At 43.0% G+C, this 17,471-nt stretch overlaps 2 protein-coding genes across 4 annotated transcripts in view; both read right to left on the reverse strand.

Annotated features, from left to right (window-relative positions):
* Nucleotides 1-2,236, reverse strand: part of LOC139389745 (major facilitator superfamily domain-containing protein 3-like) — a 43,282-nt gene extending 41,046 nt beyond the window's left edge. The window contains exons 1-2 of one of the 3 annotated variants that reach the window (XM_071136672.1): nucleotides 2,144-2,236; nucleotides 737-1,502 (exon numbers count right to left, since the gene is read on the reverse strand). In XM_071136672.1, the coding sequence (XP_070992773.1) occupies nucleotides 737-1,427 (691 nt within the window). In that variant the 5' untranslated portion in view covers nucleotides 1,428-1,502; nucleotides 2,144-2,236. Of the gene's footprint in view, nucleotides 1-736; nucleotides 1,503-2,008 lie in introns of all 3 variants that reach the window. The other 2 variants (XM_071136673.1, XM_071136674.1) reach the window with 2 other exon arrangements.
* Nucleotides 2,237-7,267: 5,031 nt separating this feature from the next.
* Nucleotides 7,268-16,004, reverse strand: LOC139390169 (annexin A1-like). The gene is made up of 13 exons (XM_071137395.1): nucleotides 15,780-16,004; nucleotides 14,998-15,069; nucleotides 14,444-14,534; nucleotides 13,516-13,610; nucleotides 13,240-13,353; nucleotides 12,041-12,131; nucleotides 11,875-11,954; nucleotides 11,726-11,782; nucleotides 11,513-11,606; nucleotides 10,519-10,614; nucleotides 8,481-8,539; nucleotides 8,039-8,161; nucleotides 7,268-7,671 (listed from the first exon to the last, which is right to left on the reverse strand). Exons 2-13 carry the CDS (start codon nucleotides 15,055-15,057, stop codon nucleotides 7,612-7,614), a joined length of 1,020 nt encoding a protein of 339 aa, XP_070993496.1. The 5' UTR covers nucleotides 15,058-15,069; nucleotides 15,780-16,004; the 3' UTR covers nucleotides 7,268-7,611.
* Between the last annotated feature and the right edge of the window lie 1,467 nt (nucleotides 16,005-17,471).

Genomic DNA, 17,471 nt, shown 5'->3' on the forward strand with positions numbered 1-17,471 from the left:
ATGCATGGTCCCATGTTCCACAGATCTGTACACAATTCCTGGGAACTGAACATGTCCCAGTTCTTTCATGGCCTGCATACTCACCAGACGTGTCACCAATTGATCATGTTCGGGATGCTCTGGATCGACATGTAAAAGAGAGTGTTCCAGTCCCTGCCAACATCCAGCAAATTCACACAGCCATTGAAGAGGAGCGGGACAACATTCTACAGGCCACAATCAACAGCCTGATCAACTCCATGCGAAGGAGATGTGTTGCGCTGCATGAGGCAAATGGTGGCCACACCAGATACTGACTGGTTCTCTCATCCACGCCCCTGCCTTTTTAGGCATCTTTATTCCCAGTCATGTGAAATCCAAAGATCAGGGCCTAATGAATTTATTTAAATTGACTGATTTCCTTATATGAACTGTAACTCAGTAAAATCAAACATTTTTGCATGATGCGTTTATATTTTTGTTCAATGTAGATTTATCTCTGTGCTTTTCAACTCGGGCACCGCACATAAATGAGATGGTAGCCTAGATCTCTTGGACTACTACGAGAAAACATGTTTTGGCATACGGTCTAGTCATTTATGACATAGTGGGTTTCTTATGTATGTAGTAGCCTCACAGTGGATTAGGTTTAGTCTGTAGGCTGAGAGTTGAGGTTTAGTGTTAGGACTTTTAGCTACTTCTCCAGTTGGTACAATAGGCAAGTGTGCATGATTGTCAGACAGACTAGCAGACTTACCCAGTTTGTATGTGAGAACATAGATTATGGTCCAGGGCGTCCCAGGTACTGACAGCAACTTCCGCCACACCCTCCAGGGATGCACAGCGTCCGACTGGACACCCCTCCTCCCCTCTGCCTGGCCCCTCAACAGCTCATCATCCAGCACGGGGGCCCCCCACACAAACAGCGCCACACCGAAGTACACAAAGGCCAACAGCATGAACATAGGGCCCCACCCGACCACGTCGATCACAGCCAGGAGCCCGCCCCCGGCAAACACAGAGCCGGCCTTGTAGCCCACCACCTGGGCCGTGTTGCCCAGGCCCAGCTCGCTACGGCTCTTCAGCAGTCCCACAGCGGCCCCGTCCACCGCAATGTCCTGAACCGACGCCAGGGCATTCATGGCCAGTAGTGTCCCCGCCACGCCCCAGATGTGGGCCTCTGGGGACAGGGTGGCGCTGGAGAGGCAGGTGAACGCCAGGCCAGAGACAGTAGCCACAAGCCAGAGCCGCTTGGTGCCCACACGGTCCACCAGAGGCGCCCAGAGGACTTTGAGCACCCAGGGGAAGTAGAGGATTTTGGTCAGGCCGATGCGTGTGAGGGAATGGCCCGCCCCGCGGAGGTAGACGGGGAGCAGCGAGGACTGGAGCCCATAGGGGATTCCCTGGACAAAGTACAGGAGGCCCAGGAAAACCAGCTTGTCATTCATGATTCAATGGGAACGGGACAGTTCTTCAAGTCATGATGATGGTCCGGCAGGAGCTGATCGAATGGGTCGATCAGGCTAGGAGAGATGGGGAAGAGAGAGAGGGGATCATTTCACTGACAAAAAGTTCAAACATAAGCCAATGGGTGCCGAAGTCTGGTGTAGTGGTAGAACTGCTGACTCCAGATCACACATGCCACCTGGAAATGGGGTTACAAATCCCACCTCGTTCCCTACTCTCTGTATCTCCTTCTCTACCGGTCACTATCCTTAAAAGAATACATGAGAAAACGGAATTGAACTAGCAAGAAACATCGTTTGGGGTTTTATTATGCAAGTGAAATAAACACATTATTGATTATTGCAGACTGATGCATCAGACAGCTGTCGAACGTTTGCTTTTTCACCAGCAGGAATGAACTTTAACTAGTTCATTTTCCTTTTGAATTAAATGTATGACATAATGGGATAATGTCTAGATACAATATTACGCCCCAAACTTGACCTTTAGATAGTAGCGAGCTAAAGGTAGTAGCAAGCTAATCTAACAATGTCTCGGTAAATAGGCTAGACATACCACTTACAAACAATACGCATGCATGGCCAATAATCAAGCTAACGCTGTGATACCAAATCCAATTCAGAACAAGTATCAGCGCGTGCCAATAGCTAGCAATTTCGGTGGTAATTTTTCAAATATTATAAAACGTTTGTCTCACTGCAATCTGTTTTCAACGTTGTGTTGTTACATACTGGAATAGGTGAATCTGTTAGACGAAGCCGATCAGCTTCCGCCCTGCCCTTGAAAAACTACTTCCGGGGCGTTTGGCTCTGTTGACCTAAAATAGCCGTTCATTTGACTCCCAAACGGCTAGTAAGTGCTTAAAAACTATGCAAAATATAACATTTCTACCGTAAAACCTAAAAGTTGCCTACCACTATGTCCACTAGATCTTTTACATTAATACTCTCTTCTCACTATCTATTGCCCCTGCAGTGAGGAATAACCATCTTCAGAGAATGTTTTTTTAATAACTTTACTTATCTCCAGATAATCATTGTATTGAGCTCAAAAAGCAGTAGCTGCAGTATACAAATCTGGGAGCGAAATTAATGTTTTTTTCACAGATTCTTCTTCTTCTTTGGAATATTGACGATTGCACAATTTAGTGTGCATTCCCGCCACCTACTGTGTGGGATGGAAACAGGATTCCCCAAAATTTAACAAAATATATATAGAAAAAACGACCAAGCTACCAAAAACGAAATAAATAAACTAAATCAAACAACTTTTCTGTTAAAAACAAACTATAATAAAACAGATCTGATCCCTACACATGCTCAAGGGGAACCTGGGAGGGCGGGTTTTCCGGCGGCAGTACCCCTTGTAAGTATTCACATGTAAAATCCTTAAGTCACAAACACTTTTCTGCCGCAGCCACAATAATGTCAATAGTCTTAGATTTATTTGAGACCTGTGCCAATGAACGCCACAAATCCACAGGATATCTTTTGACTGGGAGCAAACATTTACTACAGTCTGTAACGGATGTGAAACGGCTAGCTTAGTTAGCGGTGCGCGCTAAATAGCGTTTCAATCGGTGACGTCACTTGCTCTGAGACCTTATTTAGCGATGGGTAACGATGCTTCGTGGGTGACTGTTGTTGATATGTGCAGAGGGTCCCTGGTTCGCGCCCGGGTATGGGCGAGGGGACGGTCTAAAGTTATACTGTTACACGTCCACTACCACAACTTCACTAGTTTTCTCAATTATTTGAATCGCCTCCGCATAGGAGATTCGATTGACCGCTCTAACTTTTGCCACCTGAATCTCCTTCACCCTTACAGGGCACTCAAGGAACTCGGGATCTATGATCGGCACCACAAATGCAACACTGTCGTCCTTCTACACACCGTTCTTCAATATACTCTGTCCATCTGTACACACTTGAAACATGGCCAAATTCTTTTAAATTCTTACACTGCAATGGTTTCGACAGAAGCTCTTACAGCATATATTACATAACCAAGCTTCACATGCGTTGGTATTTGCTTTTTACCAAAAAACAACAGGGCCCGACAGACTTTCTTATTTTTCCCCATTCACCCAGCGGGGTACCAACCACACCAGGAATTATATTCAGGGGTTCCATCGTCACCCCTGAGAGAACTCCTTTGACGGGTGCTCTACTCCAAAGTTCAAAACACAAGACTTATGTTGTCCAGATTCTTTTTAGGTTCACTGAAATCTTCCTCTGTTCTTCAGAAATACAATTAATCAAAATAACTGGTCACCTGGTCACTCTGACAGACTCTACTTTTCCCATCGCATACTTCACCATTTTCGACACATAAACAGGTCTCCCACATATGCATCCCAATAAGAAGTGATTCATTATCATTCATACACGTCTCCTCCACTCCAATTTTAGACTAATTCCTTTTTGTTCCAGTTTTCAATACTGCTGTTGCCCATTCTGAACATTCGTCTTCACCAACTTTTTTCGAAGCGCTGCTGGATTTGAACTCATCATCCACTTCCGCCATCTTTCCCAAGCACCACCACAGTTGCGATTCGGCCACAACGCTTCTTCTTATATATTATTACGGTGGTCCGCAAACATTCGTTAGAGGTGCATGCCGCCACTTATTGTGTGGGCTGTGTCTACCTACTGTTCTGTAGTGTGAATTCATTACATTTTGTGACACAGAGGGAAAAGAAAAGAGGAGAAAAATTGCCCTACCAACTAGCCCTACATCCATTAAAACCACTACTTGGCCGTATTTTATCCTACACCAGGCCGGCAGCCTCTTCACTGCCTCAGCATAGGACACCTTCTGTACTACTCTGATCCTGTCAACCTCAACCTGCCATTCTCTCACCAGACACTTCTGATCTCCAACACTATGGGTACCCTTACTGTTAACAAACACAGCTTTTTCCAGGGATACTGCACATTCCTTTGTCTCATGCCCTCCTGCACACTTCTCACATTTAGGAATCTCCTTCCTACACACTGCTGCAACATGACCATAAGCTTGGCACCTAAAACACTGTAATGAGTTCGGGACAAAAGCTCTCAGACTCTGCATCAAAACTCAGCAGGACATAGTGGGCGTGTTCGAGCTGATCACTTTTGTCAAGTCAGTGACCATCATTGGTCACCACCTTTCAAAGTGTGTTGCATCATGGTGATAAAAATTGTCAGACTTGCTCCTAAATTACTTTATAAAAATCATGTGATCAAAGTTAATGAAGTTTGACTGCAGTCGATTGCAAGTTTCAGCAGTTCCTCTTCAACAATTTCATCCTGCAGCCATCGCCTGCCTGCATTGTGGGAGGCTTTATTGTCAACCAATCATTAGGGTGTTTTTGTGCCAAACAGGAACCAACTTTGCCGTAATTCACGTAGGCCTATACAGTGGATATGTAAAAATGAAGTGATATTTGAGGCTCTCTCACCAAATGATTGTAAAATGTACACACTTATTTTGGCCACCCCTCAGAGCCTGGTTCCCCTCTATGTTTCTTCCTAGGTTCCTGCCTTTCTAGGGAGTTTTTCCTAGCCTACGCACTTCTACATCTGCATTGCTTGCTGTTTGGTGTTTCAGGCTTTGTTTCTGTGTAAGCACTTTGTGACATCTGCTGATGTAAAAAGGGCTTTATAAATCAATTTGATTGATAGATTTTCCGTTTTTGATATCGAGGTTGGAGACATTTTTATTTCAACATTATAAAGAACAACTTTTATAAACAATGGCAACACTGGCATGTTGCACTGAGCCTTGCTGTTGGAGAACCACATAGGTTTTCGCAGATGCACCTCCCCCGACTTCGATCCTCAACTTTTGTCTACAGTCGGTTGCATTCGCCTTACCACTCAAACGAGCCCAGTGTCTTCTCTATTTCAGCAGGCTCTCCATCAGGTCTGTGTGGCACCAAACCATGGGTGTCACAGACACTGGGAATCTTCAATTTCAGATAATCCTTCTTAACACTTAGTTCCACCCCAGTTATCACTCCTTTCAATGGCGCCCTGCTCCGGAGAGCAAAGCAAGTCACATGTCTTGTCCCAAGGCGTGTGGTACAGAGCGCCCTGTCCCTCTGGACAGAAGACACACCAAAAAAATCAGCACAAGTCCACTTCGAGTGACTTTTACCGATTCAACAGTCCCCAACCTCTTCTCCACTCAACCTGACACCACATTTGGATTAGCCAGAAGGTAAGGGTCCATTCTCTCCAAAAATCTCACTCCCACTGGACGAGGCTCAAACTCGACAGTCTTCACTGCACCTGCCACCACAGGTACTGTAATTCATCCTCAGTCTCATCAGGGTACATTTCTGAGCTACTGGAGTACGTTATTCTTTTTATTTTTGTACTTAACGCCTATCTTCCTCACCACACAGCTTCCCTCTACACTCAGCTCCTTTCCTTCTTCCTAGCTGTCCATTTCCACATCTCCACGCTCTTTCCTGTCCTTCAAACTCTGTAGTAGAAAGCTGTGCAAATGGTTCTTCCCATTGGACACAAACTGTTTGAATCAATGTTTTTTCAATTTCATTTGTCAACGTATTGTGATGTGAAATCTATGTGGAAAATAAATTGGATTTCAAAAAATCATGGTCTCCCATCCAGGGTTTTAATCAAGCCCAGTCCTACTTAGCTTTGATATGTCACTGACTACTACCAATGTGCTATTGTGAGAAATCTCTTGATAACTAAATATATTCATTGTTGCTGTCGAAGTCATTCCAGGAAAATATTTTAAAACGTTTTTTTTAAAAAGTATATAACATAAATATTTGAAGTAACTCAATAAAATAACGAGGCTATTTACAGGGAGTACCAGTACCGAGTCAATGTACGGGATACAGATTAGTCAAGGTAATTTGTACATGTAGGTAGGGGTAAAGTGACTATGTATAGATAAACGGTGAGTAGCAGCAGTGAAAAACTAACTTGCTCTACTGCAGTCCGGTTGATGTGGAGGATGTGTTGTTACCGTCAGGAACTCCAGGATCCAGTTGCAAAGGGTGGTGTTCAGATCCAGAGCTAGGTGTCAAGCTTGAAAGGAACAATGCTGAATGCTGAACTGTAGTTACTGAACAGCATACACACGTAGCTGTTCCTCTTGTCCAGATGTGTTACGGCTGTGTGAAAATCAATGTAAATGGTATCTTCCATGAATCAGTTGGAGTGGGTCCAGTGTGCCTGGCCTGCTGGCCTTAATGTGGGCCATGACCAGCCTTCAAAGAACTTCATTATGATCGAGGTGAGCACGACAGTCAAGTTTTATTGAAATTAGGCCCGCCTTACATAAGATTTAGAAGTCTGTTTGTTCCTCTTCCGGTCTTCTTCAAAAAAAATGGCCTTACTATAGAGGAAGCTGTTATAGGATGGTCTTATTTTAATGGACTAAATAAGTGGAACGGTGTCAAACATGTGGTGTCCGTATGCTTGATAACGTTTCCTTTATTCTATTACAATGAGCCCATCCTCCAAAAACTCCCCCCCCCCCCCCCCCACACACACACACACACACCAGCCTCTTCTGCTTTATATGCACTAACATCATGTGACCATCCTTCTAAAGCCAGTTTAGCTACTGTAGATTTAATACAATTAAAGCCATTTACAAATCGAGAGCAAGATCCGTCATTTGTATTAATCACACATACCATGTCTGCCTGTGTTTTACAATGTTGTGAATTGAGCTCACGGCATGGTCTTAAGTTGTTGATTCTCAAATTAAAACCTTAAGCTATATGTTGCATTTTTGAAAATAATAAACATGCAATGTTGCAGAGACTTAAATACACACAGACCAAGTCAGACAATTTGGAGCAACAAAACACTTTATTTGCACAAAGGACCAGTTATCCAGGGCACAACGCCACTGCATATTCTTGCCACACAAATGGTGTCTGGTATATTGCACTATAGATCCTCAAGTCTGCTGAAGCTTGGCTAAATATTTGTCAATGCTGCTTACCATGTTTACTGTGCTCATTGCTGTTAGCAGGTAGAGAAAAATGCATCATGACTTCTATTTCAGACAGTTGTCATGAACCATAATATTTTGCATGGGGGGGGGGGGGGGGGACCATTTATTCATGTACATTATTCTCCATTGGCACTCATGCACTGTGGTAATTGGCTCCAGGTGAGATCTGAGAGAAAGTTAGTTGTCACTTCCACACAGGGCCAGTAGGATCTTCTCATAGTCTCCCTTGGTGTCATCCTAAGGAGGTAATAGACAGAGCACAGTTACTCTGCAAAATGTAAAGGTCAATCATGTTTAGACATGTCACACCATTATAACATTTTAGTTAAATTATTTTCAGATGCCATATTTCCCAAATGGTTTGTCTTTTGTCCAGATGCCGATTGGACCTAGTAATCAGAATGCCTTATACAATGTGATGCATTACTTAACTCGGAGGGGGTGGTGTCAGTTCCCCAGACCCCGATTAAGTCTAGTCCTGGATATAAAACATTCTCAATGGAGGATCTGTTTAATTCGATTTTTAGTCCAGTACTAGGCTTAATCTGGGAAAACAGTCCCTTGTCTTTTATTGCCACTAAAGGCAGTGGAGAGGTTTGCTCACCAGAATTTCCTGGGAGAGGGTTTTCCCAAACGTCTTCTTGTACTCCTGTTTAATCCGGGCCAGGTCGACTTCAGACCTGCTCACCATGACCCGGGTCAGAATATTGGTCCTGGTTCCTTTACCCTGGGGTATGGCACAGACACACAAACTGAAGATGTATAACCGGATAGTGGAAACTCCTTAGCCTGAATCCAGATCTGTTTGTGCTGTCTTGTACAGTATGTGCATAACCAGTGTTCTTGTGTAGAATGTCACATCTTAAAACAAGGTTGTATTCCTTAAGTAGAAAAATGTACTACAGGGAGAAACTACCAGGATTTTTCCAACAATAAATGCTAATTTGTTTTTAATATGCATTTCTGTTACGCACCATAATGATCAGGACCCAGAGCAACCTCTCATTTGGTACATAAAACCTAACAATGTTTAACAGTTAACACACCTTCATTGCCAAGTTGAGCTTCTCAGCAAAGAAAGCAGGCTTGCTTCCAGCACACTTCACTGAAAGACAAAGGAAAAACAGTTAAGTGACAGCATCGACAAGGGGCATTCTCCAAAACTGTCTCAAGGTAGGGACTTGCTTAAGGCCCCCAAAAGGCTAAGGCCCTGACTGGACAAGAGGGATAGGTAGAGGGGATTCAATCAAATGTTAATTACACATGCTTTGTAAACAGGTGTAGACATAGTGAAATGCTTACTTACAGGCCCTTCCCAACGATGCAGCGAAAAATAGACAAGGAATAAATAAACAATGAGTAACAATAACTTGGCTATATACACAGGGTACAAGGACTGCGGCGATGTGCAGTGGTATGAGGTAATTGAGGTAGATATGTACATACAAGTATGGGTAAAGTGACTCGGCAACAGGATAGATATGCCTCTAATGTCTATGTGAGGAGTCAGAAGAGTTTGTGCAAAAAGGGTCAATGCAGTTAACCAAATAGCTACCCCGGACTAACTATTTAGCAGTCTTATGGCTTAGGGGTAGAAGCTGCAGAGGATCCTGTTGGTTCCAGACTTTGTGCATCAGTAACGCTTTCCGTGTGGTAGCAGAGAGAACAGTCTATGACTTGGGTGTCTGATGTCTTTAACAATTTGTAGAGCCTTCCTCTGACACAGCCTGGCATAGAGGTCCTGGATGGCAGGGACCTCTGCCTCAGTGATGTACTGGGCCGCACACACTACTCTGTGGCGCCTTGCGGTCAGATGCCAAGCAGTTGCCATACCAAGTCGTGATGCAGCCAGTCAAGACATTCGATGGTACAGCTGTAGAACTTTGAGGATCTGAGGGCCCATGCCAAATATTTTCAGCCTCCTAAGGGGGAAGAAGCGTTGTTGTGCCTTTTAACAACTGTTGGTGTGTGTGGACAATGACAATTCCTTAGCGACGTGGACATAGCAACTTGAAGCTCTCAATCCGCTCAACTACAGCCGCGTTGATATAGCTGGAGGCGTGCTCCGCCCTCTGTTTCCTGTAGTCCACAATCCGTTCCTTTGCCTTGCTGACGTTGAGGAGAGGTTGTCCTGGCATCACACTGCCAAGCCTCTATCCTCCCTATAGGCTGTCTCATCATCGTAGGTGATCAGGCCTACCACAGTTGGGTTGTCAGCAAAGTCAACGATGGTGTTGGAGTCGTGAGCGGCCACCTAGTCGTGGGTGAACAGGGAGTACAGGAGGGAACTAAGCACGCATCCCTGAGGGGCCCCCGTGTTGAGGGTCAGTGTGGCGGATGTATCGTCTACCCTCACCACCTGGAGGCTGCGCTTCCGGGAAGTCCAGGACCCAGTTGCAGAGGGAGGTGTTTAGTCCCAAGGTCCTGAGATTAGTGATGACCGTTGAGGGCACTATGGTGTTGAACACTGAGCTGTAGTCAATGAATAGCATTCTCATAGGTGTTCCTTTTGTCCAGGTGGGAAAGGGCAGTGTTAAGTGCAAAAAAGACTGCATCATCTGTGGATCCTTTGGGGTGGTATGCAAATTGGAGTGGGTCCGGGGTGTCTGGGATGGTGGTGATGTGAGCCATGACCAGCCTTGCAAAGCATTTCATGGCTACAGATGCCATTTAGACAGGTTACCTTGGCATTCTTGGGCACAGTGACTATGTTGGTCTGCTTGAAACATGTAGGCATTATAGACTGGGTCAGGGAGAGGTTGAAAATGTCAGCTAAGATACTTTCCAGCTGTTCCTATGGTCTTTTCTTAAGTCAGACATAGAGCTCCACTGTCCTCACAAAACAGAAGACGCATGAAATGACAGGCATTTGCAAACAGTAATTGGATAATATGAATATGCCACCACCAATACTTATTTTGCTCAGTGTGGCCTTATTTGAATGAAGAAAATGGAGCCCATGATGTAATGTTACAGGACTAGTGAAGGGTGTGATGCAGAAGAAGACATGGATTGAGGGTGATGTCCTCAAATAATCTGTGCATTGGAATATTACTAGGCTTGGACCTGGCTGTGTTCGCTCACCTACGGCAGTCAGACAGTTCTCAATGTCTCCCTTCAGTTCCAGGTCAATAGCCTTTGCCACATCCACCTTACTGTACTTGGAGTACCTCTCAAACGCTGAGAGAAAGAGAGAGTGGGAAAGGATTATGTACTTAAAATTATTATACAGTATCAACCATGTGTGTTTGTACATGTAGTGTATGAAAAAGGAAAAAAAAACACATCTAGATTCTATTAGTATTTGTGGTGTGTTGACCAAAATGAACATTCAATGATACATTTAAGTCCACACTCAGGTATTTGCAGTGAAATAAAAAAATTCTGGACAAATGTGTCGACTGACTTCAACGGAAGGGTGTCAGACTAATTTCGCGGGCTGCATTCGGTCTTCACTGAGGATCGGAAGGCCACACTTAAAATGTACTATACATCTTCGCAGTAAAAATAAGGTCCTATGTCACTTCCAATGCATTGGAAGTGACATAGGACCTTATTTTTACTGCGAAGATGTATAGTACATTTTAAGTGGCCCACGAGCACATTCAATCCGGCCTGCGGGTGCTTTGGTGGGGGGTTATTTTATATATTCAGTCAACATTTTAAATGACAAACGAAATCAAAACTGTACCAATGATAATGGACCTACATTCATAGTAAGCTGGCCAGATTGACGGGACTGTTAAGCTTTCGTTTCAATGACTGTTAGTCCCGTCAATCTGGCCAGCTTACTATGAATGTAGGTCCATTATCATTGGTACAGTTTTGATTTCGTTTGTCATTTAAAATGTTGACTGAATATATAAAATAACCCCCCACCAAAGCACCCGCAGGCCGGATTGAATGTGCTCGTGGGCCACACGTTTGACACCCCTGGTCTAACTGATGACAGAAACAAAATCACACTATAGGGCTACGACATAATGAACAGGTGGTGAGACAATAAATAGTGTAAGCTTATTGGGCAATGTCTCCTTTACCAAATGTGTATACATGTGCAGTTTGTGTGTATATTCACCTTGGCGGAGCTGAGGAGCACTTCTGGTGGTCAGAATGTCAATGAAGACAGAGCAGTCTGTTCCCTTCCTCTTCTCTCCAGCCTCATACAGGGCCTATAGACAGATACAGTAGGCACGGGCATCACACACACACACACACAGGGTTCGCATTACACATTGACTCTTTGCGGTGCCCAACCTTGATTCTGACACACATTCACTCTCTTCCATACCCTGGCATCACTGTCAGCAAGTTCCTGGTTCACCATGGTGTCCTCATTCCTAGTAGCCTACAGTAAGCGAGTGAGAGAGGGTGAGTGATGTTAATTGTGCCAAACTATTTAGCTTTAAACAAACTATAAACACAAAGAATAAAACACACCTTGCAGAGCGAGAGCAGAGCATTCCTGAAGTCTGCGCCTGTGTCAGATTTGATGTCATCCTCTAGCTCCTTTTTGTATTCTAGCAATGAAAATGCCATGATTGGTTAATTGTAAATATCACATACAGGACATTTACATAGACATATTTACATATTGCGGACACACCTCCCTTATAGACTTTCTTTATCTCTCGGATCTCCTTATTGGTCCTGGAGGCCAGAATCTCAACCAGAGTATCCTCATCTGTGCCCAATCCCTGAGAGAGAAGTCGAGGGGTGTAAACAGTCAACAAGGACAAAAGGGTCAGGTCACATCAGTCGTAAAGCTAAGAAAAGTCCAGGATCGGATAACACAAACAGAAAGTGCAGGGCAGTGTCAATTATGCCCCAAACACAACAAAACATGGAGGGACTACCTGCACTTGCTCAATAATAGCTCATTTTCAGGTCTACCGCTATACCAGACACGTCACACACACTGCACATCATGAAATCTAAAGTACAGTAGATACTCGTCAGCACCGTCTCCTCACATATTAAAACAGTCCCACCAGTTGTAAAAGTCCCATCTTTTTGCCTCTCACAACAGTGTAATAATACATCAGAATGAGTCACTCTGGGCTGAATGTGAGGAAGTGGGTGGGTGTGACTAAGCAGCAGACCAAGAATACTGAATGACGACATCGCATCTCCTTCAGAACTGATTCATTACTCAGTGGTGTAAAGTAGTTAAGTATTACTTTGAAGTACTTTTACTGAAGTCGTTTTTTGGGGTATTTATATTTGACAACTTGTACTATTACTTCCCTAAATTCCTAAAGAAAAATATGTATTTTTTAATCCATACATTTTCCCTGAAAACCCAAAAGTACTCGTTACATTTTGAATGCTTAGCAGGGCAGGAAAATGGTCCAATTCACGCACTTATCAACAGAACACTTGACCCTGGTCATCCCTACTGCCTTTGATCTGGCGGACTCACTAAACACAGGCTTCGTTTGTAAATTATGTCTGAATGTTGGTGTGCCCCTGGCTATCTGTAATAAAAAATAATAAAAAGTGCCATCTGGTTTGATTAATAAAATTATTTATACTTTCGATACTCAAATATATTTTAAACCAAATACTTTCACTCAAGTAGAATTTCACTGGGTGTCTTACTTGAGTCCTTTTCTATTGAGGTATCTTTACGGTTACTCAAGTTGAAAATTGGGTACTTTTCCCCACCACTGATCACCCTTTAAATATTTGTATTCTGTTACCGTCTCTAGGCTTACCCAAACAAGAGGGAATCTGCACAGTTGTTTGTAATCTAAGTAGTAGTATATTCAGAGTTAGTGAGTGACTAGCTGCGTGCACGTTTACCTTCATGGCCAGTTTGAGCTGTTGGGCGTCATATTGGGCTGGGGTCTTGAGCAGAGCCAGAACCACATCCTCCAGGTCTCCCTTTAGGGCCGACTTCAGGGCAGTCTCCAGAGGCTGCAGAGAGAGGGGTGACACTCTTCCACAGTCATACACAAGTGTGTGTGTTAGGCTGGAGTTTGCACAATTTGTATCATTCCATCGGTTCTAAAGTGCAAACTCCACCCACCCGCTGCATATCCTAAACCATACTGTGCTGGTAAGTGTGTCACAGCTTACCTTGCCGCTAGCCTTCTCATAGGTAGCTTTGATCTGCTGTCTCTGGGCGTTGCTCCTCCTCACCAGCACATCAATGATGGTGTTCTCATCCACACCTACATCACAAGATGGAGGACCTTGTTCAATAAGAAAGGCTGTTGCCTAATCCATGAGCCCTTTTTTTTTACTAATACAAAATCTCTGAATGGCCCTGGCCAAATGGTGAAGCAACCCTGACTACTCACCAGCAAGAAACAATGAACACTGACCCGGACATGCTCACACTAGTGTTGTCATGATACTCAATTTTGTACTTTGCTACCAGGGTTAGTATCACGATATTCAATACAGAAACGATACTCGTATGGCTCAGTTGGTAGAGCATGGCGCTTGCAACGCCAGGGTTGTGGGTTTGAAAATGTATGTCACTACTGTAAGTTCTTATTTACAGAGGGTATACACATTTGTTAAGGCACACGAAAGTTCACGTTCCAGAAGGCATTTCTACCAAAAAACAACTTTATTAAAAAAAAAAAAAATTAACATTCAAATGGCTCTCCTGTGAAGTAGGTACACGAGACATACACTTAGTGTCCTAACACGAGTCAAGTATTTCCAACTTGACAGAGTAAATGGGGTGATTAAGGAAATGTGTGTGATTGATATATATCAATGTGTAAGGTGCTGTTAAACAAATTCTGTGCTCGTCTCAGCCAAAGCTGGAAATATCTAACAATTAATGATAGTGCTGCTGGAAATGTGTTGTTTAATTATATTATTTATGTCTGCCACATGCGAATTGTTTTGTTTGTTGACTGAGAAACAAAAGGTAATAAAACTTTAAACTGAAAACAAAAAGTGCATGGAGAGACATTTTGTGGTACGGGGACCTAGCTAGGGGTGAAAGTAGATATGTAACACACAGACATATAGAGTATGTCAATCTCACCTTTGGCCTTGATGGCCTTATCCAAGATGCCTACATCCCCATCCACACTGAAATGCGGGTCAGGAGTCACAGTGCCCTGATTGGGTAAGGTCTGAGAGAGATTCGAGAGAGAACACTTAGTTTCCATGCAGTGAATTAATGTATATCGTCACAAAATACAGAACAATGATATAGAAGCAAAGAAATGAACAGCCCATACCACAGAGTATGTTAACAATCATACAAAGAATATGTTACTAACAGGGGAAAGCGCAGGAATTGTGCAGTTTTCCCCCGGTTTCAACAGTTTCTGAAGGGAAGGGCTCCTAAATTCCTTTTATGAGTCACAAGTATGCTCCTCCCATTATTTTGTATCTCAGACTCTGACCCCCTTTCTTTATCTTTAACAGCCATCCCTTTTGGTCTCACTTCTCTGTCCTACCTCCCCGGTCCCCCTCCTTTCTATCCAGCTACAAACGTACAAACACTGCCTGGTAACTTTCCACACATGCATACCACAAGAGGGGGGGAAGCAAATTTGGGAGTTCCCTCTAGAAAGCGGAGCAGAACCTTACCGAGTCATCGGGCAGGCCCAGATAGACAGTCTGCTGCAAGAAGGCTGCGATGAAGGACATGGTGGTACGGGTCTGAAGAGAAAGGACAAGGGGGATTCAATAATAACCACAGTATTAATAACATCCTTTGTATTGAACACCAAGGCCTTTTGAATTTATGAGTGTTAAATGGAGGGATGAAAGGCTCTTTCTTTGTTTCCAGAATATGCTACAGTACAAGACCAAAGTGGTCAAAGTACATTTCAGTGGACTCATCCAACAACCTTGTACACTTTATGCCTCATTGAATCTGGTACAAAAATAAATATTTGGCTATGACTGCCACTTACATAGGATAATCATCATTACATAGAGTAAAATTAAACATGCCTATAACATGTGGATATAATTCGTGTTTATGCACAAATTATGCATTTGTCACCGCAGAACAAATTGCCCCCATCTATTTCACAATGGTATGGCAAAAGTGGTGTGATGACCACGCCTAGAATTAGAATCATGTAGAACTCGCCCAAAACGTTAACCGTTTCGTCAATTTTACTCAATTAGTTCAATGGTTTTCAAGACACAACAGGATCCCCTATATAAAAGTATTCTTTAAGAATAATTATGAAAAAGTCACTACTACGCCAGCCACGCACACACGCCTACCTAAACGACAAACAAACAAGGATGTAGGCTAAGTACAGTAAAGTTCCTTGACAACGTAGCCGTATTTAGAATGTAGGCTAGCGGGGAAGTTAGTTTCCCAGTTTAACACGGTTCAAACAAATTACTGTTACCTGGGCTCGATGTCGCGGTGTTCAATTTCCTGGAGTAGGTTTATCGAATCAAAAATAGGATAAAGATAGGGACTGGAAAACTTTCTCAGACTGAGCTTGCAGAGGCGTTGTGAAGTTGCGCTCATGTATTTATACAGCCACACGATAAACCCCACCTAGCAATGTGCATCCCACAATCGCGCTTCACTACCATGACTGGTACTACGGAAAAGTTTCCATGAAGTCCAGTAAGGAAAATTGAAAATCCTGACACAATTTGGTTAAATGAAAACAGATGTGGAATGTTCAATTGCCCTCTTGAGTTGATGTTAACAAATTACATATTTAATATATACACTACAAATTGAGAGGTAAAAATAGATTTCTTAAACCACGTTTCCATTCCAGTTTTGTATGTGAGTAAATCAAAACAGCTCTGATGGAAACAGGGAGTTAAGGTAAAATGTTAAATGCCGACAAATCATTTGTTTGTTCAACATGGTGGGATCTGTTTGTATCAGTAAAATGAATTATGCGAGAAATGTCGGTGGAAAGGACTTGATGCGCAACTATAAATAATATCAAAATAAACTTGGAGTCACGAGATGATATGGTGTGTGGTCCTTCCACGAGGACTCGAGAAACCATTAAGTTTATTAGGCTACAAATGAAACAAGTTATGATGAACATTGGAGACTGCTGGTGGGAGGATAATAATGGCTTGAATGCAGCAAATTGAATGGCATCCAACACGTGGAAATAATGTGTTTGATGTATGTGATACCATTCCACTTATTCCGCTCAAGCCGTTACCATGAGCCCGTACTCCCCAATTAAGGTGCCACCAACCTCCTGGTGAAAGTGCAGAGTGATCTTGATGCGCCTTTCTAATAAACATCAAGGGTCTTATTCTGGTGACATGATGCTTGACTGCTGTTTGAGAAATACAAGTATTATCGCTCTTAACAATAATAATCTCATCATCTAGACTAGTCTACCGACACAGCCTACCCCATATGCACTACACAGGACGCACTGCAACTGCCTCTGCAACGCAATGCAGCAAGGCAAACCCAGCGTTCTATTGGAAATGTATGTACTTCGGGGTCCAGATTCACAAAACACTTCTTACGCAAAAATGTAAGAAGCTTCTTAAGAAACAAATAAAGAAGTTCATAAAATGCTTCGTAAGTCAAATTACTCAACAATATCTCAAGATTGAATGATTTTCTTCTCAAAAATCTTATTACAAATATTATTAAGATGTGTGTTGCCAGGCAACCGTTTTTGCTAGCTATCTAGCAATTGCTTTCAATTGCTTTTTCTCTCACTGACCTGAGTTTAAGACAACGGTTTAGCTGTCTTGGAATTAAGAACATTTCCAATAACTTTATTTTCAAGAATCTAATTTCTTCTTAATGTTTTGCTTAAGAAGAAACATAAGACATTTGCTTAACTTTCTTCTTTAGGAAAAATGGCAGTTAAGAAGACATTTCTTCTTAAGAAGGTGTTGTGAATCTGGTCCCAGGTGTACCAAAATGAAATAACTACAAAGATGTTTTATAACTAAACCAAGATAGACCACAACCTGTCGTTTCCAATGGGAATAAATGAGTCATAGTGGGCAGAACAAGCAAGGAAGTGGGCATAGCCAAGCACGAACTAGCAAGATCCAATTGACGCGTTCTAGCATGCATCCGCATATTTCCGTCA

This window comes from Oncorhynchus clarkii, chromosome 30 (assembly GCF_045791955.1).
Source record: "Oncorhynchus clarkii lewisi isolate Uvic-CL-2024 chromosome 30, UVic_Ocla_1.0, whole genome shotgun sequence".
Lineage (NCBI taxonomy): Eukaryota > Metazoa > Chordata > Actinopteri > Salmoniformes > Salmonidae > Oncorhynchus > Oncorhynchus clarkii.

Excerpts from the sequence above, each read along its gene's own strand:
- LOC139390169 (XM_071137395.1), bottom strand. The coding sequence starts at position 15,057 with ATGTCCTTCATCGCAGCCTTCTTGCAGCAGACTGTCTATCTGGGCCTG. Across the intron at positions 8,540-10,518 it reads GAACTGTCTGACTGCCGTAG|TGAAGTGTGCTGGAAGCAAG; the intron begins GTGAGCGAACAC and ends TTTGTCTTTCAG. Across the intron at positions 7,672-8,038 it reads CCCTCTCCCAGGAAATTCTG|GATGACACCAAGGGAGACTA; the intron begins GTGAGCAAACCT and ends TTACCTCCTTAG.